This window comes from Colobus angolensis, unplaced genomic scaffold (genome assembly GCF_000951035.1).
Source record: "Colobus angolensis palliatus isolate OR3802 unplaced genomic scaffold, Cang.pa_1.0 Scaffold33, whole genome shotgun sequence".
Taxonomy (NCBI): Eukaryota; Metazoa; Chordata; class Mammalia; order Primates; family Cercopithecidae; genus Colobus; species Colobus angolensis.
Window position 1 is genome coordinate 10,488,288 of NW_012116599.1, and position 13,390 is coordinate 10,501,677.

Sequence of the window (13,390 nt, forward strand, 5' to 3'; positions counted from 1 at the left end):
AGAGCTCAGGGCCTGCAGGAGTGAGCTGCATGCCCAGTGTCATTCGGATGCCTCTATTGAAGGACCCAGTCCTCAATGGGCACTGTGGCTGTGACCAATGCGGACTGAAACCCAGCGTTCTCTGGAAATAGTGCAGCCATCGAGGGATGCCCTGGCTAGGACCCATGCAGGATCTTGGGAGCAGAAGGGATCCAGTGACAATGGAGCTGGAGCATCCTCCAGTAAACCTCGGTGAATTAGGGCAAGTTATGTTCCATTTGAATAAATTAAAGAAATGTGACTTCTATTCCAGATCAGAGTAGAAGCCATTCCTGTGAACTGAAGTGTCCCTCCCAAAATTCACATGCTGGAGCCCTAACCCCCAGTGTAACTGTATTTGGAGATACGGCTTTTAGGAGGCAACTAAGGTAAAATGAAGTAAGGGTGGGGCCTGATCCCATAGGATTAATGTCCTTAACAGAAGAGACATCAGAGGGTTCGTTTCCTCTCTCTCTGCCTCTTAGGACACAGTGAGGAGGTGGTCGTCTGCAACCCAGGAAGAGTGGCCTCACCAGAAACTGACCCTGCCAGACCTCTATCTGAGACTTCCAGCCTCCAGAACTGTGAGACACAAATTCATGTTGTTTAAGGCACCCAGTCTGCAGCGTTTTATTATAGCAGCTCAGGTAGACTGACAACATACTTGCCATATATGTGTGTTTTTTCAGTGTAAAGTCCCAGGGAAGAAATATTAATAGCTTGCAGATCTCTTAACCATCAATTTCATCCCACTTTATTCATGTCATTGAAATAGTCCTGTCTTTGGCATCATATACCCTTTAATACTCGGAGAATAATGACTTTGCTCCCCACCCTCCATTAATGTGGGAAGTCCCGTTTTCTGTGGGTTTCCCCTCCAGGCATCTCTGGGTCTCATGCTCTGCTGTAAAGCTCACACTTATTCCCCTTGGTGAAAGCTGTGCCCCGGCTGCAACTTGAAGTAGGTACTGAAGATTTAGGAAGCTGAAGGAAATCCACAGCAAAGAGGCTGGTATCTACTGCCAAAGGGGGCCACGCCCAGAGCCCAGTGTCCAGCAATGCTTGGCCAATCTTGGGGAGGGAGAAGTCTCTCCACCTACCTAATGCTGCCTGCAGATCCACCCCACAAACATGTTCTCCCCTGAGCCGGTCCTCTAGAGTCCTCCTTAACCACTCCAGGCCCACTGGCCTCAAGGCTTCTCCACTGCCCTCAGGGAAACCCCTCCACCCACTCTCAGAACTGTGCTTTGGCTGGGGCTCACACAGCGATCACTGGGTCATTGGACATCAGTTTTCCCCAAGTCAGGGTCATTCCGTCTGAAATGCACTAGACACTGACTTGGGGAATCAGCTATTTGGAGAATCTGGGTTTAGCCAGATCTAGTCAACTCTGGCACAACATTCCTTAATGCCGTGTGGCCTGCACTGGCAAGCTGCTGTGAGACACCACTTGAACGAGAAACACACACGTGGGTATGCACTCCCGTCTGCGCGACACACAGCCCAAAACCACCTGCCGAGAAGAGAGGCTTCTATCTGCACCCTAGGCAGCCTTTGCATAACTGTACCGCCCCAGTGGAGATGCAGGTCTCCCTTGCAGGCAGCATCTTGGTTACACTCGCTCAGGCCTGGGCCTCCGGAATAAAGCTGCCATCTGAAGCCTCAAAGGTGAGGCAGACTCGCGTCTGGCTTTGAAGTGACAGTGCTTCTGATCCTACCTCACGAGACTTCAAAGCGCAAAGGGCCACATTTCTGTCGTGACTCATGATTGAGGCACCATGTGACCTTTTCTGCAACAGCTTTGCAAGGAGGGTGTATCTTGCAGGCTCCTGGCCTGGGAGGGAGTGCTCAGGCCTGAAGTGTGGCAGAAGAATGTCTTTTTGTCCTTCCACTTCAAGCTCCTGGAGTCCCTCTTGACCTGCTATCCACACTCCCTCCAATGGCCGCTCATGGCTTTGTGCCCTGGGCTCACCAGAGAAGCCAGCTCTGGGCGGAAAAAAGCCAGTGGGGCTATGATGGTAGTTTCAGGGGAGTGCTCACCCCAGAAAAGGCACCTTTGGTGTGTCTTTGAGTCCTCTGTCCTCCTCAGTGGTGGAGATTGTCAAGTGGTCCCCGCCAGCCTTTATTTGGCCCTGGAAAGTTGCTGTCCACAGTACAACTGACCCTTGAGGACAGACGAAGGGTGGTCTGGCATGGGTGTCCCCACACAGCTCCTCCTCCTTAGGGGATGTCCCCACCCTTACTTCTTGACTGTTCTGCACGCCAGCCTCTCCTCATACCCACACAGTGGCTCGGCCCAATTTCTTTCCGCGCTGATCTATTAACCGAATCCTTTTTAATCTCTAGGAATCTCTGCAACTGTTACCAGGCCTCAGTCATTTCAAGCACCTTTGCAATCTCCATCCCTTTGTGGTCACTTGCTACAAGGGTGTTATCTTACGCTTCCAGATGTCTTTAGTATCCTGTGGCAGTTACATAGTATCAGTATCACGACTTTCAGCTTCTGAGGGTCCCCGGAGAGGTAACTCAAGAGGAATATAGTTGACAAATGCACCTTGTGAACTGACATTCTCTGAGTCAAATCCTCCCTGGGGGCCAAGAGGAGGTGGTCACTACCCCCAAGGGGAAATGGCCTACATGGGGGGTGGCTCCTAGATTAGTAGGAGATGGTTAGATGGAGCAAAGATGTCCCCCTTGGCCCTTAGCACCCAGGTCATGATCAACTGTGCTCAGGATTGTGGGGAACTGAGGACAGAGTGGCCCAGGCCAGAGCCTAGCAGTTCACAGCTTCCGGGAGCTCTCCACAGGCTAGCAAAATTCATTGCGAAGCGCAGAGAAGAACCTAGGAGAATCCATCCTGGGAAAGTCGGATTCCCACCGTAGAAGGTCAGAGAAGGGAGGGAAGGGCCACTGTGGAAGACCTCTAGACACTGGCCCTGTATCTTCAGCCCCTCAGTTGGCCAGCAGGTCTCTTGTACTGGGCCCCCCACCCCGTGTATGTGGAGGAGCCAGGGCCTGTGGAAGCAGCTGCAGTGTCACGGTGGCAGTGTGGCAAGGTGGTGGTGGGACAAGGTGGCAGGGACAGGGTGGGGTCGACTCCAGCTGGGTATGTGGGGTCTGTGCAGCCTGGCTGCTACCACAGAGAACCAAGCACCCATGTGGATGCGGGGGAGTGGTAACTAGACCCCAAAGGCTCTGGCCCCTGGTCACCTGGACAGGCCCAGCTGTGCTCCTGAGCAGGGAGGGCCACTCCCTGCAGCCCCACACTTGGTGGCCAGGTGGCTGCTGAAGAGACCAAGATTGTTGGGTGACCTGGCAGGGGCCATCTGTGGCCTGCTCTTCTCCGGGGCCAGTAAGCCTAGTCCAAGACAAGGTCACACGGCATCACATGAATCTATTTATTTGGCGAATCAGATTAATCAAGTCATTTTTTTCCAGTGCTAACCCTCCGCCCCTCCTGTGCCGCTGGGCCCCACTGCTGATTATGGGCCAACGTGGGTTGCAGCCATGTGGGTCCAAACTCTCAGCCCTCCTGCCGAGCAGCCATAGTGGCCTACAGCATGGACCTGTGCCCGCTCCCACAGACACGGGTCCCCATGGAGAAGAGGCCCTTCTTCCACAGTGTTTTGGGACGGGTCAGGGGTCCCCAGGGCCCACCCACAGGTCCCAGTTGTCACATCACACTGAGACTGCTGATACCCTTGGAGGACCTACCTCTTACAGTCATACAGCTCATGGGTCCTGGCTCCCTCCCCGTCCCTCCCTACATGGTCAGTTCCTCTCAGTGGTCTGGAGCCCTTTCTGTCACCTGGACAGATTCATGCTGCACATAGATAAGATTTTATGTTTGAACATCGCTGGGGATGATAGGAGGTCAGGTCCACCCACCCTTATCTCTTAGGAAGCCCATCTGGCCCTAAGCACATTGGTAGACCCAAGTGCACATGAAGGGCATCACTCAGCTCCACCAGGCAGGCTCCCAACTCCTCGTGCAGAGAAAGAAGTGGGAGGAGGGTTGTCCTAAATCCACCACCCGTGGACTCTGACCCAAACCAGCCCCAAATGCCCTGTTGCATGCGAAAGTCTGGCTTCCTTAGGGCATCATGGGTGGTGTCTCTGTTTACGGTAGCCATGGGACAGGGCAGCCTGCAGGCAAGGAGAAGAGTGTGTCTGGGACTTGGGGCAGCCAGGCAGCCTTACCTCTGGGTCTGCAGAGCCTGACTCTGTGGCTGTGGTTCCTAGAGGCCCAGCCCAGGGGGCCTGAGCCTCTGATTCCTCTGGTCTGGTCTGGTCTGGTCACGCCTCCACATCCACTTCCACCCCTTCATTGACGCTCTCTTCCTCACCCTTCCCTCCATCCACCTAGGAGAAGGTGTACAGAGTGCCACCCGAGCACAGCAACAGTGGGGGCTGCTCCTGAGAAGGCAGCTCCTGCCTGTCTATGGCTCTTAGGCCAGTCAGGAAAGGCTCTCAGGCAGGAAGCAGCTCGGCCAGGTTCCCCACCCATCCTGCACTACTTGCAGGCTTCAAGCCTAGGGCCATTGCTCAGCTTCCCCTCCTTTTCCTCTTCCTCTTTCTCCTGCTCCCCACAGGTCCTGGTTTATCCAAATGCCTCTCTTCTTCCCCTCAGGCTGCCACCCCTCCCAAGCCCTTCCACCCCCACTGAGCCCACATCCTACAAGTTGACCGCAGTTGCTTTTCCTCCTAAAGACCTTGGTCACATGAAGTCTCATCAGTTACTCCTCATCCCACTCACTCTGTCATGCAAAACCACCCCACAGTGGATCCTTCTCATCATTTCAACTCTCTGGAGCAGCTGAGTCACTGGGAGGCTTCCGCTGTCACTTGCACTCCTCCTCCGGATTCTTCGAGAAGCCATCCAGGCGTGACTCGATTGTTTACAGTTTCCTGGGACCTGCAGGGACCCCCCCGCCTTGCCTTCTTTCTCAAGGCCACACCCTTGTGCCTGGCTGCCTCATCTTCTCCCTCCCAACTGCCAGGGAGGAACGGCTCCATGGGCAGTGCCACAGGTGCCAACTGCCCAGCCAGGATGCAGGTGAGTAAGACAGCACCTCCTCCACCCTCCTATGGTGGAACCAAGGCAGGCCTGATTCTTTGCCGTTGTTTTCAAGCAAGCTAGATGGAATGAGCAACTTCCCAGTCTGTTCAAGACAGAAAGCAGGTCAGGGGTCTCCCCTCTCCCAGGCCATCTCCCACTGCCTCTCCTCGCCCGGGGCCAGCACCAACACTCCCTGCTGTGGATGCCCTGATGGTGGTGGGGGAGGGGCTGTGTGCTTCCAGCCCTGGGCCTGTCTTCTTCCTTCCCCAGGAGTGTTCTCTCCCCTCCCCTCATGGCTCTTGGATGTCATCAGCACCCCCACTCAGTCATTCTGCAGTCTTCTCATGGGCATAGAAAGGTGTGGCTGGCTTCCTTCACCTTTCTGAGGCCCACTGGAAACATGGGGTGATCCATGCATACTTGCCCAGCCCCAACACCACTCCCACTTGCTGTCATCTCAGTGAGGCTTTTGGCAACACAGCTCCAGAAGAGACTGGAAAAGGCAAGTCTGCTCTGTCCTGGGACACCCAAACTAAAAAGGGGCTTCATTCATCCCTACCACCCCACCTCTGCCCAAGACACTCTCCCCCATAACTGACTCTCTTGGCTCCCTCCTCTACCTCCTCTCCCTTTCGCTCTCTTTCTTTCCAGAACCTCCCAGTCGAACACGAAAATGGGGAGAGTTGGAAACAGCCTTGTTCACATGGTCTCATTCTCTTTCTCAATTCTTCTGCTGTATAGTTTTTGGACTTAGAAATCAGTAATTGACCTGGTTTGTGGGTTTTTCAGAGATCCCTGAACCCTGGGTGGTGTATGTGGAGCTGTCTGGGCACTGGAAAAAAGGTCTTTGGGGTACAATGAGCAAAGCTGGCACTCAATGGACATCAAAGGGAAGCACATCAGTAAAGATGGCATGGATCATCCCTCCACATCCAAACCCTGGAACTTGATATCCGTTACTAGAATTCAGGGCCAGGGCTTCCTTCCCCTGAACAGGATGTCCTTCTGTTAGCCCCGAGAGATCGTGGTGTCCTGCAGGACCAGCTGGACCCTGGAAGGCCGGTGGGCCCTGATGTTCATGCGGAATTCTTTGATGACAAAGTAGTAGCAGAAAACATCCAGGCAGCAGTTGACGTTGGAGAAACACATGGACAATTGCAAGAAGAAGCTGATGCTCTGCTTGGCTCTGCACTCTACGATAAAGCCGTTTCTCACCAGGAACTGCAGGAAGAACCCCAGGTGGACTGGGAGGAAGGAGACCACGAAGACAGCCAGGCTGACTGCGATGCTGTAGATGCAGGCTCTCTGCTGCACCCAGTCCTGGGTGTGGTCTCGGCGGCCCAGCAGGATGTGGATGCTCCTGGAGGAGCAGAAGCCCATGATGCCCATGGGAAGGAGGAAGCCAAACACCTCCAGTGGGAAGAAGACCTTGGCACTCCAGGTATCGTCAGACATATTGTGGAAGCACATGTATTTTTCCACTTTCCCATGGAAACTATAGATAGGGATGCTCCCAGTCCACACCAAGACCCAGATGGTACAGCAGATCCCAAAGATCTTCCTGGGGGACCGGAGGTGGTTGACCAGGAGTGGGTACCGGATGGCCAAGAACCGATCCATGCTGATGAAGCAGATGGTGAAGACACTTCCGTACATGCTGACGAAGTAAAGGCATTCCACCAGGGTGCACAGGAATGGGTAGGGGGACTGTATCTGGGACAGGGACATCTTGAATGGGAGGGAGAGCACCAGCAGCAGGTCAAAGACCGCCAGGTTGATCATGTAGATGGAGGTGGCAGCGTAATCGGGCCACCTGTTCTTAAGGAAGGTGCTGAAGCCATGGATGGCCAGCAGGTTGAGGATCAGGCCCAGGACGAAGGTGGGGATGTGGACTGCAAACTGTAGGGTTTTCATCAGCTCGTTGACGCCATCAAACAGGCAGTCACCACTGGTGTTTGGCTGACTCATGTTTCTTCCTGCAACACCAACAGATCAGATGGGGCTCCTTTCACTCTCTTGAAGTGATGGATTCCAATGACTTTGTCAAGAATCACAAACACCTCCCCAGCATCATACAGCAATTCGTGCCCACTGAATCACAACTAGAACACAGAAAAGAAAAATTACCTTTAATCCTGTTGCCCAGATGCACATGTTACTTTTTGTGTGTATCACTCCAGACTCGCTTTCTCACTCTCTTTCTACCATACACACATTTTTCTTTGACACATATAGAACCCTGCTGTGCATGGACATCTGTCTTTTAAATCAGAACTCCTTTTGTTGAAAGAAGTAACAGCACATACCCAGACCCAAACAGGCTGAAGCAAAGAGAGAGTTTCACATAATAGAAAATATGGAAACTAGGGTAGGGCTGGCTTCAGGAGCAACTGGATCAGGGACTCAAATGCTGTTTCCAGGATTCGGCTCCTCTTATCCCCTTTGTCCTCCCCCCACCCACTTTCCTGATGGTTGGACACAGTCAACCTGCAACCAGGGATGATTGGCACCAGAGCATTGCATCCCTCTGGACACAGTAGTTGGTTAGTTCATTGGCTCAGGGACAGACATTTGACTCTCCAAGAACATAATAAGCAACACAACTTTTGCTTGGGTTTCCAGGCAGAGGGTTGGAGTCGCTTGTCAGGGATCCATATTTGCCAAGATATAAGATCTGCAGCTGCCGCAGCCTCTTGTTCCCCAAAGGGAAAACCAGACAGAAAATGGAAAGATGCGGGAGAAAGACCATTCCCAGAGGGAATGGAGTGGGGCCCTGAGGTCTCCACAGGGCAAGGAAAGGCCTTTAGTCAGGCAGAAAATTAGAAGTGGCCTCAGGGACAGGAGGACCAAGGCTGTAGGTGTGGTTGCACAGGGGTGTGGTCCAAGCCTGGACAATTTGGGGTGAGGGGGTGAGTGCCATTGTGGGGTTCTGTCTCAAGGTATGTAGCTCTGGAGCAGGGCAAAACCAAGTGTTCAACCCAGGCGTCCAGAACCAGGCTGCTAGAAAGATGACTCAAATATGACCCAACTTCCACCCTCTCCCCACTAGCCCACCTGTGCCCACCTCCCCACTCCCTCCTTTCTCACCCACTCTTCCCTCTCCCCACAAGTGAGGCCACACTGCTGGTGTACTCGACTTGGACTGGCCTTAGATATGGAACGTGCCACATTCACTAGAGCACAGGGGCATGGCATGGAAAGGACATTCATGCCTGGCGTCTTCCTTAACCGCTTCGGCAGCAAGCAGCTGGGTGAGCAAGTGTAGCCAGGTCGTGCCGTGAGACCTGCCTTGCTGTGCTTCTCCCACCTTCCATGACTTCCTGACCAGCAGGAGCTAAGATCCCAAGATACTGATGTACCAGGGAGGAGACATCAGCATGGACTCCCACCAGAGAATCCTATACTAGTGACCACTGCAGCCATTATTATTATTATTATTATTTTTGAGATGGAGTCTCACTCTGTCACCCAGGCTGGAGTGCAGTGGTGCGTCTCGGCTCACTGCAACCTCTGCCTCCTAAGTTCAAGTGATTCTCCTGCCTCAGTCTCCTTCATTGCTGGGATTACAGGCCTGTGCCACCACGCTCCGCCATGCCCAGCTAATTTTTTGTATTTTCAGTAGAGATGAGGTTTCACCATGTTGACTAGGCTGGTCTCGAACTCCTGACCTCAGGTGATCCTCCCACCTTGGCCTCCCAAAGTGCTGGGATTACAGGTGGGAGGCCCTGCACCTGTTCCTAAAACTTCTGTTATTAATTAAAGCTTCTGTTATTATTTTTCATAGCTTGTTATTAATTTTTAAAGTATTCTATGCACTCAATAAGATATTCAAACAGAACAAAAGAACATGCATAGGGAAGTCGGCCTCCATTGTACCCTAAGGCCTCAACTGTCCTTTCTGAAGGCAGCATGGCTTACAGCTTCTTGCATACTCCTCCCAGATATTTTCTAAGTAGACGCATATATGCAAATACATGCATGCATACATATACGTGTATGACTTCTTTAAAATTTGGAAATAATATACATACAGCTTCTGTCCCTTGCTTTTGCAGTCAACAATGTTTCTTGGACATTGGTCTATATCAGCATATATGAATGGCTTGTTTGCCTTCCATTATGTAGGTATATAAAAACTCATTTAGCCAGTAGCCTATTCACAAACATTTAGGTTTCTAGTGTTTTACCAGTAAACAACAAATTCCACAAAAAGCATTCCTGTGACTTATTTCTTTGCTGCGCTGCTATTGCTAACCGAATTCTCATTCTGCTATTGGTTTTCATCACTACTGAGGGCCCGTGGGAGGAAAAAATTGGGGTATTTTTTTGGATCTTATCTGTAATACCATTCCCAAGCCCTCTCTGATTCCTAATGAAAAAGAAAACCGATACATACAGATAGATATTTATAGGTACATATATATCATCCGTTGAGCACTATGCACAAAACATTTAACATACATTACTTGATTTGGTGGCTCTAAAGATTCTCTGGTTTCCAATGTGTTAACTTTTCTCACAGATTTATGTAATGAGAGATCTAGGAAAATGTACTTCCTCTTATTCAAAGCCTTGGTGTCCTGTGGTCTGTGGGGATGGTGCCCCCTGGGGGTGTGCAGTAGTCACTGGTCCTACTCAGGATGCTCAGAATCTGCAAGCTGTGGTGGCCACCTCCTCACTAAACATGCTGAAGTGGCCACAGGCCTAGCTCACAAAATTACTAGAATAGCTTGGAACTCACAAGGTAAATTTCGAAAATGATGAGAAAAGCAGGTCAAAGTCCAGTTCGGGTCTAAATGTAAAGTGTTGCAACACCAAAGAGGAAGATGGAATTGGCTTGGAGAAGTTGCCTTCAAGACCAGAAACAGCAGAAAACCAAGAACCGCAAAAATAAGAGTGAATACAAGTTTATGTTTAAAGAGATCCAATAAGATTTTGAAAAAGGAACTGACGACATCTGTCTTTGTCTGGGTCACACTAACCAATTAAGAAAAAGCAGCCACCAATGACAAAAGCTCAACACTCAGAGGCTCTTACTGTCAACTGTTACCGGCTGACTCCATGGGTGAGTCCACCATATTGCTGGTGGTTCAAAGTGGCCAAGAAAAAAAATCAGTGATGCTCAAAATTCAACCGAAACCCAGATGCAATGTGTGGTTGAATTGGGGGAACAAATGAATAACAACAGGAGGAAAGTGGTCTGACAGAAAGCATACAACCTTGGATGCTGGGATGAGTCTCCATTGACAGTAGCAGGTATATTCATAGATACAATTTGGCCATCAGTATTCCCCAGTAGGATTATTCTAAAGGTCACATTTGAATTACTGACAGACTTCAAATGGAAGCTTCTCAGAGGGTAGTCTTTGAAGCCAGAGAAGGCATTCTATGGGCTGGCAAGAAGAAATTAGGTTGAAAAAATACTGCTAGCTAATGGCAGAGTGAGAAGAGAATCTGAAAAATTAATCTGAATTCCCTCTGAAAGTCCAAGGAAACCATCTTTTTAGAGTCTTTTTCAAAAAAATCAGGAGCTTCACTGAAGTAAGATAAAAAGGCATCAATGCACTCCAAACTGCAGCAAGAGATGAAACAGTCATCCTTCTCAAAGAAGTTTGCTAATAAAAACCAGTCTACTTGTGGGTGGGGGAGGGGAACGGGGCAGGGGGACAGCAACTAGCACCATTTGACCTGGGGTATGGGGCCATTCCATTAGCAGCTCCTGTTCTGGCCAACCCAGGGGTCCACCCCAATCAAGCAATGGTACTATAGTTGGCTGGGTGGGAGGCTGAGTCCCTTCAGGTCCCCTGAGAAGCAGATGCTAAGACAGTGTTAGACAACTCAGAGATTGAACAGGGAAAGTGTCCGTGAAGGATAGCGGGGAGAGGGAGCAGGAGGAGGTGGGGTGAGCCTTCAGATCACCTGCAGGTCTGACTCTGTGGAAGGAGAGAGGGAAGGAAGGACAAGGTGGGAAGGACTTCAGACAGCAGTGCAGATTTCAGCCCTTCTTGGCCAAGCCATGCGGCATCTCTGAGCAAAGGTTGCCTCTTGGAGTAGCCCCACTTTCACAGAAATCATCCCAGGCTAGTGCCTCTGCCGGGCTCAGGCATTGGCTGGGAGCAGCCCAAGGAGAGTGGCATCAGCATCAGTGTCACCATGGACCGGAAGCAGCAGAGCTGCACTGACTGTGGTCAGGGACCCTGGGAGTGGGCTCTCTGGAATTCCAGGGAGGTCTCAGCAGCACCCCTGCATAGCTGCCAAGGGGCATCCCGATGTTGCCATTGATGTTGGGATCTGTGTCACAGGCAGCAGTGGAGACATTCTCAGTTTCCATCCCAGCAGCACCATCTGTGGAGTGCTGCCTTTCTACCATCCGCAGCAGGGATGGGTGGGCACCTTCGCCTCCTAGAGGACTGGAATGGGGCAGTCCCAGCCTCCTCCAGAAGGAAATAGCATTGAGGGGGCAAAGGTCATGGGTCAAGCAAATGGCATCTGTGAATGGAGTGAAAGGACCCCAAACCATTGTGCGTCAGCAGCAGCACGGTGGCTGAGAGGTGGGGCTGAATCGAACCGTGGAGTAAGTGAGACAACACAGGAGATGAAGCTCCATGTTTCATGCAAAAGCTATGGAGAGAGCTACTCCCAGGGGCCCTGCTGACACCTCTGAATGTCCCGCTGACATGTTTAAATGTCACCAAGACAGAGCCTCCCAAACATCCATGAATAAACAAAACAAGTTCCTTGGAAATCTCTGAAAAAATAACACCAGAAGAGGCTTGAGGGAGAAGATCTGGGTGCAACAATTTCGTATCCAACAGGTGTTCCTGCGTAAAGAATGCAGAAAGCAAGTCTCAGGTGGATGCGGCCTCTAGAAAAATAATCACCCCAAAACTTTAGGCCTCCAAGAGATCATTACTGAGAAGAGTGCAAGGATGAAAACATCAGGATAGAAAAATTTGGAACTGAGCATTGAATTGAAAGCAGGAAACTGTGGAAAGAGACATAAGGTATAATGAATATAGTTACAGATTTAAAATTAAAAGAAAAAAAAAAAAACAGAAGAGATTATCTGGCTGGACTAGTGACTCACACCTGTAATCCCAGCAATTTGGGAGGCCAAGGTTGAAGGATCACTCGAGCCCAGGAGTTTGAGACCAGCCTGGGCAGCACAGTGAAACCCCATCTCTACAAACAAACAAACGAAAAAAAATGTAATTAGTAGGGCGTGGTGGCTGGTGCCTGTGGTCCCCAGCCATTTGAGCAGCTGTGTGGGAGGACTGCTTGAGCCCAGGAGTTTGAGGCTGCAGTGAGCCATGATCATGCCACTGCACTCCAGCCTGGGTGACACAGTCAGACCTTCTCTCTAAGGAAAAAAAAAAAAGAGATGATCTGTGTCCCTAGAAAGAGACAAGTCTTAATATTGTGGATAAATTAACAAAGCAGGAAGAATGTTCTTGAGTTGTAGGGGTGGGGACAATGGAGGGTAATAGTAAGTGCCTGGGGTGAAGCAAAAGGCTCTATTGCTAACATTTCTGTTCTGTTTATTTTTTTACTTCAATAATTACAGAAATATGTGTCAGATTCTTGAAAACCTTAAAGTAACCACTATTAAAAATATGATGCGCACCTTCAAAATTACTAAAGAAGATGAAAAGAAACAAAATCGACTACACAGCAAAGGAGTGAATATAACAGGAAAAGAAACAGCGCAGAAATTACAATAATAAGTGCAAAAAAATCAAATTTTACTAATATTCTCAATTAAAAAATAAAATATAACTGTTTGCTCTTACAAAGAGTACACTGAAATGACACAGAAATGTTCCACATAAAAGTCCTGTGAAGATGGAACAGACAAATACAAACAAAAGAAAGACAGAGAGGCAATATTCATAACTAGACTTGTAGAACTGCAGGACAAAATTGCTCATCAGGATTAAGAAGCTTATTTTTATGGAATAAAATAAAAACTCAATTGTGAGGGCAAATGTAGTAATCTTATACACCGAATGGTGGTATACAAAAGTACATCAGGTACAATTCTTAGAATTCAAGGAGCCATTGGCAAAAACAAATTGCAGTGTCAGATTTTCATATACTGTAGATTAGAACAAATACAAATTAGGACATAGAATTATATAAATAATATGATTAATACAGTTTAGTTAATGACTTGGGTTTGGTTTTAAACAAATAGGTAATCCATTTTTTTTCTCAAGCAGCCAAAAAACACTTGCTAAAAATGAATTATCTACCTTACAAGAGCAAAACCATCGGTTAGAGCGGGCGCGGTGGCTCAAGCCTGTAATCCCAGCA

At 49.7% G+C, this 13,390-nt stretch overlaps 1 protein-coding gene across 1 annotated transcript in view; it reads right to left on the reverse strand.

Annotated features, from left to right (window-relative positions):
* Window positions 1–3,402: 3,402 nt before the first annotated feature.
* Window positions 3,403–13,390, reverse strand: part of GPR55 (G protein-coupled receptor 55) — an 18,374-nt gene continuing 8,386 nt past the window's right edge. Inside the window, exon 2 of the mRNA XM_011951980.1 lies at window positions 3,403–7,179. Coding sequence (XP_011807370.1) covers window positions 6,086–7,045 — 960 coding nt within the window. The 5' untranslated portion in view covers window positions 7,046–7,179 and the 3' untranslated portion in view covers window positions 3,403–6,085. The remainder of the gene's footprint in view (window positions 7,180–13,390) is intronic.